Source organism: Macaca mulatta, chromosome 7, assembly GCF_049350105.2.
Source record: "Macaca mulatta isolate MMU2019108-1 chromosome 7, T2T-MMU8v2.0, whole genome shotgun sequence".
NCBI lineage: Eukaryota > Metazoa > Chordata > Mammalia > Primates > Cercopithecidae > Macaca > Macaca mulatta.
Window position 1 is genome coordinate 112,153,336 of NC_133412.1, and position 16,020 is coordinate 112,169,355.

Below are 16,020 nucleotides of genomic sequence, written 5' to 3' on the forward strand. Positions count from 1 at the left end.
GTGATGACTACACCAAGCAGCTTTTAGAATCTCTAAACAATAAAGCATTTGTTGAGACAAAGTCACAATTAGTGAAAAAAACTAAGGAAGCAAGCTATTTCAGAGCACAACTTATTATCTAGAAAAGGAAAAGTCACACAGTTGTTGAGAAAAGAATATTGCCAATATGTAAAATCATAGTAAATGAAAATGCTAGGACAAGATGCTGTCTGAGGCCAGATGCAGTGGCTCATGGCTGTAATCCCAGCACTTTGGGAGGCCGAGGCAGGTGGACCACCTGAGGTCAGGAGTTCAAGACCAGCCTAGCCAACATGGTGAAACCCATCTCTACTAAAAATACAAAAAATTAGCCAGTATGGTGGTGTGCACCTGTAATCCCAGCAGCTCCAGAGGCTGAGGCAGGAGAATTGCACGAACCTGGGAGGCAGAGGTGGCAGTGAGCCAAGGTTGCACCATTGCACTCCAGCCTAGACAACAACAGCCAAACTCCGTCTCAAAAAAAAAAAGATGTAGTCTGAGAAATTGAAAAGGTCCCATTTAAACAAGTACAATAAGTCAAAGCACTGATGACATGTCACATGATGCTGGAGACATCTGTGTATAATAAGCTGAAAAAACAGATTCTCTACAGATTGACAAGTTAACAGGTTTCACTGATGTCATGTCAGATTTCTAAATAACAGTGTAATTCAAGGAAAATTTCTGCTACAAAGCGAAACTTTTCTGCTGTCCTAAATAAGCAAGGGTCAAAATATATTTAGTGTTATATCTATCTGGAAACAAAAGATTCACCTTGAAGGAACTGTGTTGGCATTTGTGCTAATAGTGTCCCATCAATAGTGGACCCTGTGAGAGATTTAATCTCTCTTGTTTTTAAGGTAATATTGTCATAAAGCTGCTTTTTTCAAAGAGGTACTAGTATAAAAAAACTGTTGGAGGTAAAATGAAAAAAGTTATGAATGATGCTACAAAAACAGCTAGCTTTTTAAAACAAGTCTAGTTCACTCAAGAATTTTTAAAATTACATGAAAACCTACACCAACAACACAAAAAACACCAGACACAGAAATTCGATAGCTTAGCAAATAGAGTTCTCAACAGGGTATTTAAGCTAAAGAGTGCATAAAGAAGTACCTTCAAACAATTAATAAGCCAGAGGTTGCTGACTAAAAATGGAGCATTAAGAACTGGGCTTAGCTGGGTGTGGTGGCTCATGCTCGTAAAATCCCAACACTCTGGGACACCAAGGTGGTAGGGGTGCTTGAGCATAGCAGTTTGAGATTACCTTGAGCAAAACAGTGAGACCCAGTCTCTACAAAATTTTTTTTTAATTAGCCAGGTATGGTGATGGTGGCTCACACCTGTAATCCCAACACTTTGGGAGAAAGAGATGGGAGAGTCACTTAAACCCAGGAGTTCGAGACCTCTCTTAGGCAACATAAGGAGACTCCATCTCTACAAAAAATTTCTAAATTTGCCAGGTGTGGTGGTGTTTGTCTGCAGTCCCAGCTACTCAGGAGGCTGAGGTGGGAGGACCACTTGAGCGGGAGAGGTCAAGGCTATGGTGAGCCATGATCATCTCAATGAACTCCAGCCTGCGTGACAAAGTGAGACCCTGTCTCAGAAAAAAAAAAAGAAAAAGAAACTAAGCTTAATAAAGTACTCTATGTCATAATGCAAGTACAGTAATGGTGTTCTGGCATGTTAAAAACCCAAGTCAATCAACGCTACTAATAACTTTATTAGCCTGCATGTTGGTAATCTAGAACCAGATAATACAGACTTGTCTATATTTTGCATGTTAATAAGTATAATTTTTCTACCCTGGTTCATTTCTTTTTTGACACAGGGTCTCACTCTGTTGCCCAGGCTGGAATGCAGCAGCACGATCACAGCTCACTGCAGCCTCAAACCTCCTGGGCTCAAGTGATCCTCCCACCTCAGTCTCTGGAGTAGGTGGGACTACAGGCACACAGCACCACGCCTAGCTGATTTTTTTGAATTTTTTGTAGAGACGGCGGTTTCGCCATGTTGCCCAGGCTGATTTTGAACTCCTGATCCAAAGTGCTGGGATTACTGCCATTAGCCACCATTCCTGACCTAATTTCTTTTAAAAGATGCATATATAACAGTTCCATTAAAATGAAAGTAAAAAACTAAAGCCACAGCAATGAAGAAATATGTTAAAAAGCAATAAAAATTGTTACAATAATACAGAATTAAATTTGGAACTAACTTCATTCCAGCCAATAAGAATAGAAAAATAATAGGTTACTAAATTGTCACTCTTAATTTTTAAGGAAAAAAGGCAATCTAGTTTACTGGAAGAGATTACTGAATTCTACTATTCATTACTGTGCTACTGTCTCAGTAATTTGAATAGGAGTTTCTCATACAGTATTTCAGATACACTGTTAAGTACTTTGAAAGAGATTATGCAACAAACATTTACTATAAATGAAAGCATACAAATTTAGAAAAGTACAGTGTTTACTTCTTACCAGTCGAATGAGCTGTCTGTCCAGCCACCTAAGCACATCTGGACCTTCTTCTGTTTCTGCTCTATATATTGCTAGTCGGGCCATAAGAATGGCAGCTGCCTCCTGGTCAAAAGATGCAGCAATGTTTTGGATTTGAGTTTGAGCATCTGCCCAGCTAAAGACAATAAGAAAGCATAGAAATCCTGCTGAATTATTATATCCACAATGTCATAGTTGGCTACCATACAAATTTAAATTTAAAAGATAAAAGATACAGAAACTACTTCAATATTTCTTTTTTTTTTTTTTTTTTTTTTTTTTTTTGAGACAGAATCTCGCTCTGTCACCCAGGCTGTAGTGCAATGGTGCGATCTTGGCTCACTGCAACATCGCCTATTGGGGTCAAGCAATTCTCCTCCTTCAACTTCCCAAGTAGCTTGGATTACAGCACCTGCCACCAATTCCAGTTAAATCTTTGTATTTTTAGTGAGGCAGGAAATTAAACAAATAAAGAAAAATAAAATTAAAAAGAGAAGGAAACAAGCTTTAGGTGTTAGGCTAACTCATCCCAAAGGCAGTAACGGGCAAAGCCCAGACCCAGGCAAAGTATCGACAACATTATCCAAGAAGCCAGGGCTCAAAGGAATGTGCTCTGGAGACTCTCCCAGCACTCCCTCAAATACAGGGAGAAGAGAAACAAATTTTCCTCTCTCTTATGATGTGAGTAAACCTAAGAGTTTACAGATTCCTGTTTTCTATAACTAGCAACTTCAAGTAGTCTGTTTTATCTGAGCAACACAGCAAAGGTCACGAGACATGCCTGAGTGGGCCTGGATTGCAACCATCTAGGCGCCATAGCAAAGGATATGAGATAAGCCCGTGCAAGGATCTCGAGCAAAGCTAGATAACAGCCATCCAGGCTACATAGCAAGAGTCACTCATAAGCCTGCATTATGAACCTGTCACAGTTTAATTAACTGCCTTTGTTCTGCCTCTGTACATGAGCTTTCACGCCACTACGCTTCACGCCACTATAAGCTTGTTTCAAACTAGTCAACCCCGTTTCAAAAGTGTGTATATAAGCCAAGCCCTGCCTTTGCTTGGGGCCCAGTCTTCGGATGTTAATCCACTGGGTCTAAGTGCACTCAATAAAATCCTCCTGTTCCACCTACTGGTCTCTCCAGTCTCCTGATTCCCACGATATTAGTAGAGAGGGGGTTTCGCCATGTTCATCAGTTTAGTCTTGAGCTCCGGACCTCAAGTGATCCGCCTACCTAGGCCTCCCAAAGTGCTGGAATAACAGGCGTGAGCCACCACGCCCAGCCTACTTTGATATTTCAAAATTCCAGTATTACTTAAACAAATTAGCTTTTTTTTTTGGAGACAGAGTCTTGCTCTGTCACCCAGGCTAGAGTGCAGTGGAGGGATCTCAGCTCACTGCAACCTCTGCCTCCTGGGTTCAAGCAATTCTCATGCCTCAGCCTACAGAGTAGCGACTACACACTCTGGCTAACTTTTTTGTATTTAGTAGAGACAGGGTGTCACCATGTTGCCCAGGCTGGTCTTGCACTCCTGAGCTCAGGCAATCTACCCACCTGAACCTCCCAAAGTGCTGGGATTACAGGTGTGAGCCACTGCATCAGGCTCAAACTAGCATTTTTTTAAATCACTAATAGCAGGTTTAGTATAGCATTTATTGTTTTTCAGAAAAATATAACCAAACCTAAAGAAATCTTCCAAAGTAAGTGTAAAGGCAGCTCTCCAACCACATTCCTTAAAACATTAAGATTTTTTACTACTCCAGTCGGCATGGTGGCACATATCTATAGTCCCAGTTATTCAGGAAGCTAAGGTGGGAGAATCACTTAAGCCCAGAAGTTTGAGTTCAGCCTGAGAAACAGCAAGACCCTATCTCTAGGCTGGTTGCAGTGGTTCACGCCTGTAATCGCAATACTTTGGGAGGCTGAGGCAGGCAGATTGCTTGAGCTCAGGAGTTCAAGATCAGCCTCGGCAACATGGTGAAACTCTGTCTCTACTAAAAATACAAAAATTAGCCAGGCATGGTGGCACATGCCTGTAATCCCAGCTACTCTGAAGACGAGAATTGCCTTACCCTGGGAAGCAGAGGCTGCAGCAAGCCGAGATGGCACCACTGCACTCCAGCTTGGGTGACAGTGCAAAACTGTCTCAAAAAAAAAAAAAAACTTTAAAGACATAAAATAAGGAAGTTTAAAAAAAAAAAAGATTTTTTTAAGAGACAAGGTCTCACTCTATCACCCAAGCTGGAATGCAGTAGCATGATCATGGTTCCAGTGGCACAATCATGATTCACCTCAAACTACTGGGCTCCAGCAATCCTCGCACCTCCGCCTTCTGAGTAGCAGGACTACAGGCACAGACCACCATACCCAGCTAATTTAAAACCATTTTTTTAGAGATGAAGGTCTCATTATGTTGCCCATGGTAGTCTCCAACTCCTGGACTCAAGTGATCTTCCTGCCTCAGCCGTCCCAAAGCACTGAGATTATAGGCATGAGTCACCACACTTGGCCAATAAAAGATTTTTACGAGTAAAAATAATTGCATATATGTGTGTCCCCACACATAGATATGTAAGTCCCTATATCCAACTTTAAAATTTCATTTAATTTTTTAAATGAAATTTTAAAAAATAATTTTGTATTTAAATATAGAAATACAAACTATACAAAAATAAAGGTTTTCTCTCAACCTAAGTAATTCTTGTTTATTCCACTGGAAAATGAATTAAGTGTCAGAAGTTTCTCACTGGCCTTTCAATCATTAGTGATAAAAATCAAGTAATTAAAATTACTTTGTATTCTTTTATTTCCATGTTAATACACTGCCTAAAACCAATGAAAAGTTAACAAGTAAAAATTTCAGTCTAAGGGAATAATTTGATATTACACATAAAATAGCAGCAATTTATTAAATCCAAATGCTGTATAAATCCAATCTAGTCAAACTGATCCTGGGAAGACTCAGCAATACATTTTATGTTTGTTTGTTTAATATTTCAGATATAGTGACTGGCCAGACATACTTACAGACTTCTTGAAAATAAATGCTGAACCACTTTTACATGTAAGAGTGATCCTAAGGGAATTCAGGCAGTAGCATGTTTAAAATTCTTCTCCCTTCTTTCTGTATTTTTAATTTTCTTTCAATAAGCAAATAATTATTAAATGTTTCCCAGATGGTTGAAACGTGTGAATTATCTCAGTGTAGTAAACAGTAAGAAGCAAAAAAGAATGAGAATGTGTGAAAGAAGACATTGGTAATTTTGAAAGTTATGTTTTAATGCAATTTAAAGACTTCATGATTATACTAATAGTTTGGTTTAGTGTTTTATTAATTATTTTAATTTTAATTTTAAAAATCAAAGAATTAAAAACAACACTGTTTGAATCAGTACTTTCCAAACTTGAATGACCATATTTATTTGCTTTGAACTATGAAGGTGATTTTTTTATTCTGAAAATATAATGGTGCAATAGAGGAAATACATTCCAAGTGAACACATGCAAATTTACTACTTATTATTTGTTTAGACATAAATTAAAAGGTATGTTCTTAAAGTCAAGTTTAAAGGGCTTCTTGACATTATAAAAATCGGTATTCTACATTTCCCATACCCCTTCACTGTGATTCTTACAACTAGTTTAAACCAAAATTCCTAGATCAAAGTTATTTTCTATATGAAAAATAGAGTAACTTTGTGTTCTCAGGAGCCTTTATTTTCATATGGCTTATTCACTTAACCAAAACACTTGTCTAGGCCCTGATAGTCATAATCCTAGTTTAAAAAAAAAAAAAAACACACAACTATAACAAAAAAAAACAAGATGCTCTGATCATTGGAAATGGTTGGGATAAGTTAACTTGAAAAGATGGATGCTTTTGGTAAGACAATGCTATAAATGGCACCATAACACACATATCTCTCTACAAATAGCCTCATAAATTCTGTGCAAACTGAAAATATATAAGCCCATGATATTTCTCACAGACAGCACCCTGTCTCTTGAAAGAGTAATCTAACCTTTTAAAACTTTTCATTTTAAAAATATTTCAAACATAAAGACAGTAAGAAGAGTGGAATAAACTGCTATATATCCATCACCTAGATTGATCAATTGTTAGCATTTTAACACATCTGCATTATCATTCTCTCTCTCCATTTATATATACATTTTTTGCTGAACTCTTCTAGATTAAGTTGGAGACATTATGACCTTCTGCCCGAAATACTTTAGTGTCTATCTCCTAAGAACAAAAAATTATCTTATATAGCTCCAATTATTAAATTGGTGAAATCTAACACTGATATATTGTTATTATCATATAGAAAGAGACCATATTCATATTTCCGCAATTGTCTAATAATAGCTTCTAAAGCAAAATTTTTCCCTGACATCGCATTTTGTCCAGGATCACACATTGGCATTAGTGGTAATGTTTCTTTAGTATCCTTTAATCTGGATCAGTTGCTCAGACTTTGTCTTCTAAGACATTTTTGAGTAGTATAAACCAGTGACTTTGTAAAATGTAAAAACTCCCTCATTTGGTATATCGTTGTTTCTTTAAGCAAATGTTCTGAATGTCAAATTTAATGTGTGCGCACACGTGTGTGTGTGCACGCGCACACATGTTGAGAGGCATAAAAAAACTGAGAAGTTTGCCAGGAATCAGTACTTCCGAGTTCCTTATCTGAAATCTGAACAAATCTAAGGGAAGGTTCATTTGACATTTTTTCTTCAAATGAATAATGTATCCCCGTGACATTGTTCCAGGACGTGAAGTCAAAGCAAGGTAACAGAACAGGACAGTCAATCTATGTACAACCCTGTGCTATGTAATAGATCATCCAATACAACTAATATTCAGTTCAAATGTTGTGTTCATGTCCATCACTCATCAAAAGTCTTAAGATTTTCAAGAATGAAGCTAGAGTTTAAGTACAGTTAATGAAAATGAGAGCTACAAATGCCTTCCTTGTCCATTGTCTAGACCATGACTAAACTGGGTAAGTTTACTGATCAACACTTTCCCTATCCAGACAACCAAGTTCAAGACAAATAGAAATAAAGACCAAAGCCTGTTCATTTCTAGATTCACCTTATCTAAAAATCTCTTCCTAACTAAACTCATTCCACAATTATTTTCCTTTTGTTTTATACTTCACAAATATATAGAGATACCAAAGTAGCAGCGAAATAATTTATTTCTAATTCTTAATAAAAAGAAGCGTACTAAATTCAATTAAATTTGTTGTCTCTGCAAATCCTGGGCAAAGATGTTACACAAAATACTACCCTATAATTGAATCTGTTAGATACAGACTTTACCTTTTGTGGTCTCAACAAGTGCTAGTCAAAGTGTGGTATGTGAACCAGTGCCACGAAGTCAATAGAGGAACTAACAATAAATATTTAGAAACTGAGCAACTTCACAAAATAATCTTGTATCTTATTAATCTAATAACATAAAACAGGGAGTTTGTTTTAAATCACTTTTTAAAATTTCATTTTTCTAGTAATTCATTTTTATTGTATTTAATAAAAGCATCTGTACCCGAAGGATTAGGGAAAAAACCACAACTGGCCCTTTACCACAGACAGTGTGAGGACTACTCTATACCACACCGTCATATAGCAAGAGGCTAAGTATGTTCACGGCTTCTGCATTCATACTCTCCCACAACAGAACCTACTCCACAAAGCAGAAGCTGAGTAATGGCTTAACAGATGAATTAAATGACTAATAAAACTTGAAAAAAATAGCTAAGAATTTTTATCACTAGTTGAAAAGTAATGTGATTAATTAATGTGCTGTCATATATATAATGGATTATATATATTATTATTGACTATTATAGGTAAATGTTTGATTCTTCTCCTCTCACAGGAATGAGGTAAATAATATTTTGAAGGGTGTGTCTTAGAAGTACTTTTTAAAATTGCTCTTACAGTTCTTAGTAATGAATATTGTAGCAAATAATCTGGGTTAAAAAGAAATAAATAAAATACTATTAGTCACAAATATTCACTTGCTAGTCATGGATGTCACCCAAAATAGGAATCCACTTTGGAAACACAACCCAGATAGTTGTGATATGAAAATCAAATCTCTTAACAAATACAACTTACTTCCTAGCAATGGTGGTCACTCGGATGCGTCTCTGCCCACTTGAATGCTGATACTGAGTCACAAACTGGATTGCACCACGCCCTCCTTGAGGAATTGGAGCATTATGCTGTATAAATATAATGGAGTAAAACCTAAGCAAATTTTACTATGTTGTTGTCATATAATCACACGCTGCATGTCCTAGCACTAAAAATAATTCATTCTAAAATTGATTAGAAGGATACTTATTTCTAATGCATTCAAAACAATTATAATTTGTCACACAGAAGGGAGAAATTAATATGGGAGAGGAGGAAAATACTCAAGAATGAGAGAAGTCAGTCCTGCTAGGAAATCAATTTTCAAGTAATATATAAGCAAGAGGGACATGAAAGAACAAAGAAAAGGGAGAGCACAAAGAAATTAAAAGACAAGACCTAAGTGAGGTCATTTAAGCCAAACTGCACAGTTTGGATATCCCTTATCCAAAATGCTTGGGTCCTGAAATGTTTTGGATTTTATATTTTTTCAAACTTGGGAATATTTGCCTTATACCAACTGAACATCCCCAAATCCAAAAATCCAAAATCCAAAATGCTCTCCAATGAGCATTTTCTTTGAGTGTCATGTCAGCATTCATAAAGTTCCAGATTTTGAAACATTACAGATTTCAGATTTGAGATGTTCAACTTGTAACTGGATAAAGAGAAATTGAGCTAAGTCCTCGTCCCCTAGGTATAGAAGATGAAAGCAGAACTTTTAGGAACATAATCATATGATGAACAACCAACCAATGAAAGATTAATAATGAGAAGAAACTAATAGCAATATATAATAATTATCATCAGAAAGAAATACAAGTAGTCAATAGGAAAATTTTATTCATGCCTTCTGACAAGACATTCTTGCTTTGTTTTTGTGTGTCATTTTGTTTTGCTTTTGTCAATAAGAGTCAATATATTTCTTATAAATTTTAATATTAAAAAAAACTATTGCACCTGCCTTAGGAAAGCTGATTGTTAATATTTTATGGTTCATTTTATGCCTAAAAACTATTAATAAATAAGTCAGTAATTTATATTCTTCAATGTGATTAACTACCTCCTGTGGCAGAAAAAAAAGAAAATCTTCCCAAATATGATTACTTTCCAAACTTTTTCTATGGATTTTCACATATGAGACCTTCTTGTAGGAAGACTCATATATCATATACACTTTGTGACAACTAGAAAAAGCTAGACATCTAATTGCAAAAATGCATAAGTAGAAGGGAATTTTAAGTAACTGCATTTATCCTTCAAGTTTATATTCAAAAAGAAAGAAAGAAAGAAAACAGACTAAAAGTTGGGCTATCCAAGGTTTGGCGTTCGTAGGTTTCCCTGCATTTCTATTACAATATGTCCTCTCACCAAGGAGTTTAGCCTTGAAAAATAAAAATAAAAATAAAAAACAAATATAAATTCCAATACAGAAAATAAATTTTGGGTTATATCTACTATAGGAAAAAAATATATGAACTATTCATGGTCTAAAGTAAGTACTTATTCAAATGTACGTTTTGATATTCAGATGTAGAAAGTCATACCTGATTGACAACCTCAAAATATATGGCTAAGGTTGTAGTGGGACTAAGTCCACATATCTTCCACTGACATGTGCCACCTGTTCCTATCTCCTGTAAAATAAAATAAAGCATGTTTGAAAGTTAGAGACACAATTTATTAATTTTATATTAAGGTGAAAAAGGAAAAAGACCATAGGGGAAAAAAAGTCATGTTTCAAACTAATTCAATGATGTTAAGAGCTTAAAATATGTTAAGACTATATTATAAAATAAAGCATTTTTTACATAATAAAAACAAAATAATTTTTACATAATAAAAGTAAAATTCAAATTCTTGCTAAGTAAATTACAAAAGTATTAATATAAGTTCTTCATACTGTTGTTGTTAAAAACATATGCTATTTGGCCAGGCGCAGTGGCTCACACCTGTAATCTCAGCACTTTGGGAGGCTGAGGCAGGCAGATCACAAGGTCAGGAGATGGGGACCATCCTGGCTAACATTGTGAAACCCCATCTCTACCAAAAACACAAAAAATTAGCTGGGCATGGTGGCAGACACCTGTAGTCCCAGCTACTTATAAAGCCAAGGCAGGAGAATGGCATGAACCCAGGAGGCGGAGCCTGCAAGTGAGCCAAGATGGCACCACTGCACTCCAGCCTGGGCAACAGAGCGAGACTCTGTCTCAAAAAATAAATAAATAAAAAATAAAAGCATATGCTATTTAATGAAGTAATTGCAACTAACGTTATCCTTCTATCCAACTACTGGATCTGTATAAAGAGGAACTGATTTAATATATAATATATGCATTTACGAACACATGTTCTCTGGATGAGAATTGTTAAGCACTCTGATTCCCAAGAAAATGTCATAGATATAGATAGGCCTTTACCATGCAAACTGCTTATATATATTAATTTTTTAGCTTTGCCACTTTTAAAGTTGATTACCCACTTTGTATTATTTGTCCCATCATCCTCTCTACAGCTACATTTTACAGTGCATTATACTTCCATTAAATTGGATAAAAAGAACATAAAGAACTGAAATTCCAAATCTGGCTAATTTGGTTACTTTTTTGAAAATTCTGGTAACAAAAATCAATTTAGAGCTAATTTTGACTTTCAGAAGTCTCCAAATTTCCAAATCATTAGTTGTTTTTTTTTTTTTTAGGTACACTGGGGCAAGACATAATTTAGGCATAAAAAATAGAAGACTGGTGACAGTACAAAAATTTTAATTAGGGGTAGATGGGAAAAGGGTATGCAGAAAGAGCAACCACAAATGGAGGTATACCAATGGAAGCTGAACTACATAAAACAACCAATATAAGAATTCTGAAAGGAATGCTATAGGCTGCCACCCCAAGTTTTTGTTGGTGCTATCCTGTGCATTCACTGTATCTTCTTTTTTTCTTTTTTGGCGGGGATAATGGGTGGGGAACAGGGTCTCTCTATGTTGCCTGGGTTGGTCTCTAACTCCTGGGCTTAAGCAATCCTCCTGCCTCAGCCTCTCAAGTAGCTGGGATTACAGGTGCAAGCCACAGTTCCTGGCCCTATACTTTCTTTTTAGAATAAACACAACTTACATTTTCAGACACACAGGGTCCTTTAGAATTGAGCGACACACAGGGTCCAATAGCTCCTGAAATCTTTATTTCCCTTGAGGTCTGCAAAATAAGAATATAGCATATTCGGTTTCCTCAAAGGTAAGTTCAAATGTTCAACTACAGGTGTATAAGAATATAAGATATTCATCTATATTTAACACTCAAAGCCAATGAAAATATACTAACATGAAAAATAATCAATGAGCACTTCTATGCTCACTGCCAAATTAAAAATCTGGCACTGACCTAATTTTAATCTTCTATTTCCATTAGCACATAGGAGGTCTCCATTTGGGAACCTCATCCTGACTTCACACTCCTACCTACCCACCCAAAATTCACATATCCTAATCCAAAACCTTAGACACCCTATTCTATTTTTCCTCCCAGAGAAAATCTGTCACCAAGATTGGTCTCTACCCAGTCTCTCCTGCCACCAAAATTTAAGCTATCACAATACCTTCTAACTAAAAAAAAAAAATTAGAAAGCTTGCTTTTCTTACTTGAGATTCTTTTACCTGACATGCGCAGAATAGCACTGTCAGATGAATCTTACGCAAAATACCTAATATGACACATATGTCTGCACACTACAACCAGCTCCCACAAATTTAAGCTATTTCCCCTCATTCCAATACAAAGCATCTACGCTCACTGGGCAGTTTTCTCAAACATACAATGCTGATTCTCACCTCTATGCCTCTCCTCACACCAGGTTCCTGAATAAAATGCATTATCCTCTAACATCTTAAAAAAAAAAAAAAAACACTGTGGCCAGGCACAATAGCTCATGCCTGTAATCCCAACACTTTGAGAGGCTGAGGCGGGTGGATCACCTGAGGTCGGGAGTTCAAGACCAGCCTGACCAACATGGAGAAACCCCGTCTCTACTAAAAATACAAAATTAGCTGGGCATGGTGACACATGCCTGTAAATCCAGCTACTCAGGAGGCTAAGGAGAATCGCTTGAACCCAGGAGGCAGAGGTTGTGGTGAGCCGGAATCACAACACTGCACTCCAGCCGGGCAACAAGAGCGAAACTCTGTCTCAAAAAAAAAAAAAAAAACTATAAGTCACACTCCTCTAGAATAAATTGTGTCCTATATATGTTCATTTTTCTTCTCTAAACCTTTATAGCATTTTTATAATTATTACGTCATTCTATCACATGCACTGTTTTCTTTTCCTGCCTCTCTATCAAGAGAATGCTAAGTGTCTCTACAGCAAGACGTGTACCTTAGATATCCCTAGACATCTCTGTAATTTCCCAAACAATGTTGGGCATATAGCAAGCATTCAATAAAACAAGTTTAATAAATATTTAATGAAAATTCAAAATTAATGTGCTTAGAATTAATTTAAAAATAATCAATTAGGATTAGAAGCACTTAGCCTTTGGGTATTTTAAATCCAAATTTGAAATAAATGATAGAATTATGTAATAACAACTAATCATAAAACAATTACTGATTATCCAAAGGTAAAAAACAGTTTCCTCTTAAGTTAGATAACAATTCCCATCATTAACCTGGCACTAACGTAAATAGATTTGGCTCTACAAAAGATAAAACAGGCTGGACATGGTGGCTTATGCCTGTAATCTCAGCACTTTGGAAGGCTAAGACAGGCAGATCACCTGAGGTCAGGAATTTGAACCAGCCTGGCCAACATGATGACACCACATCTCTACTAAAAATACAAAAATTAGCCAGACACGGTGGCACACACCTGTAGTCCCAGCTACTCAGGAGGCTGAGGCTGGAGAATCACTTGAACCCAGGAGGCGGAGGCTGCAGTGAGACAAGATCATGCCACTGCACTCTAGCCTGGGCGACAGAGGAAGACTCTGTCTCAAGAAATAAAAAAAATTAAAAAAAAAAAAAAGATAAAACATACTTTAAAGAGTTAAGCCCTATATAAAGAAAAAAATAAAAGTTAAAGAATTATTTTACCAATATTGTTCTACTTTTCTAACAATTGTTCAGAAATGCTCAAGTAAAGTCTCATACATTGAATGATGACACTCTTCTGGTGAAGAAAATCTCTAACTCAGGTTTAAATAAAAAATAACCACAATTTTGAAAGCAAATACTAAATTTGATTAATGACACTTTAGAATTATACTCTGTAAGTCGTCTCTTGATAGCATATCACACATGCCAAGTTTTCGTTCTTACCTTTATTTCTAGTGTACCACCAAAGCCCATTTTAAACTGTCCATGCATGTCTTTGGTAAAGACTCTTTGAAAAGTTTGTTTGAATAAGGAAGTATTGAAAGAATCACCCATTACCATGTATCCTCTGCATGGAAAGAATAAAAAAAACACTTGACACAGTTACTGAGTCCGTGTGTTAAAATCGTAGAAGAAAATTACCTCTCAAGACTACCAATAAATTTTAAAGACATTTCCCAAAATGTGCTGTATTACTCATTTTTAATATTCAAATATATATGAGAATATCCTCACCCCACAAATAATCTCAATTCCAAGGATAACAGAGTGCCCTTAACAGTTGCATTTGTCCTTGGCAATTTTTAAAAAATTATTCTTTAAATAGGCAATATATCCATTATATTACAAAATTCAAAAGGTACAGAAGAGTATACAGTAACAAATGTTCTCCATATTGGTAAAGGTACCTGACAGTTTCCAGCATGCATTCTCTCTTTTTTTTTTTTCAGACAGGGTCTCACTCTGTCGCCCAGGCTGGAGTGCAGTGGCACAATCACGGCTCACTGCAGCCACAACCTCCTGGGCTCAAGCCATCCTCCTACCTCAGCCTCCCAAGTAGCTGGACTACAAGTTGCACCAACACGCCCAGCTAATTTTTTTGTTTTTTTGTAGAGATAGGGTTTTGCCATGTTGCCCAGGTTGGTCTTGAACTTCTAGGCTCAAACAATATGCTCACCTCGGGTTGCCAAGGTGCTGGGATTACAGGCATGAGCCACCATCCGGCTCATTCTCACTCTTAAAAACAAGTATGTGTGTGTATGTATATGCATGTATTGCCTGTGTCACATGAACACATACACGTTATACCGAGCAAGTGAGAATGGAAGAAAATTAAGACAGTATTTTCACTTTATACACTTACTTTAAATTTTTTTCAATAAGCATATACCTACTTTTTTAATTTAAAAAAATGTTTAATATTAACTTGAAAGTTAAAAACTATTTTGATACCATTCCTTCTCTAATAGATTGGCAAAAATCAGTTTGACGGCAACATATTATGTTGGTGAAGCTATGGAAAAACGGGCACTCTCATACACTTCTGCTGGGACTGCAAAATGGTACAACCCCAGTACAGAGCAACTTGATAATATCTAACAAAATTATATATGGATTTCCTCCTTAATCCAGCCACCCCACTAACAGTAATCTATTCCAAAGATATTGTAACAAAACAAAAACAGAGAAACAAAATACATTCACAAGGTTATTCACTGAAGCACTATTTGTAACAACAAATGTTTTTTGTTTCCTTTTTTCCTTGTGTTTGAAATATCGTATGTCAAACACAAACTCAGAATAACACAAAACTGAAAACAATCCAAATAATCATGCAATTAGAGACTAGCTGAAAAAATATTACATCCACACAATGGAGTAAGACACTGCTACAGACTGATTTCTAGGATATAAGTGAAAAACACAAAGAGGGGAAAGATGTGTAAAATATTCTGTTTATATAAAAGGGGGGTACACATATGCATACAAATATTTAGACACACTTGTTCACATTTTTAAAATACTTTATTACTTAAACATCAATAAAAGATACAATCAAAAATTGAAATAGGCAAAAGAATAAAACTGATGTGTTGTAACTAATTGACCATAATTTTATTTTTGATATCATTAAAAGTTTTTATGTTATCTCTGATGCTTATTAGAAATTGCATCCTTTTACGTTTTTTAATGTTACTGGTACCTACATTTATAATTAAACTTTGTACACTGACCTTGATCCAGAAGTCTTGCCAGCTTCACATATTAATATCAATAGTTTATAGATTCTTTCAGATTTTCTACAAACATGTTATCTATGATGATCTAACTCATCATTATACCTGATAATACATCCCATTTCTCTGCTCCCTTTTACAGTAAACCTATATAAAGGAATTGTCCACACCCTTACATCTATCTTCCAAATAAATCCAAAATCCAACTACTTCCCACCATCTGTACTACCATCACTTGGTATTCT

At 35.9% G+C, this 16,020-nt stretch overlaps 1 protein-coding gene across 1 annotated transcript in view; it reads right to left on the minus strand.

The window, feature by feature from the left end:
* Window positions 1-16,020, minus strand: part of SEC23A (SEC23 homolog A, COPII coat complex component) — an 81,030-nt gene that overhangs the window by 20,635 nt on the left and 44,375 nt on the right. The window contains 5 exon segments of the mRNA NM_001261363.1: window positions 2,502-2,655; window positions 8,651-8,757; window positions 10,216-10,305; window positions 11,785-11,865; window positions 13,983-14,106. Coding sequence (NP_001248292.1) covers window positions 2,502-2,655; window positions 8,651-8,757; window positions 10,216-10,305; window positions 11,785-11,865; window positions 13,983-14,106 — 556 coding nt within the window.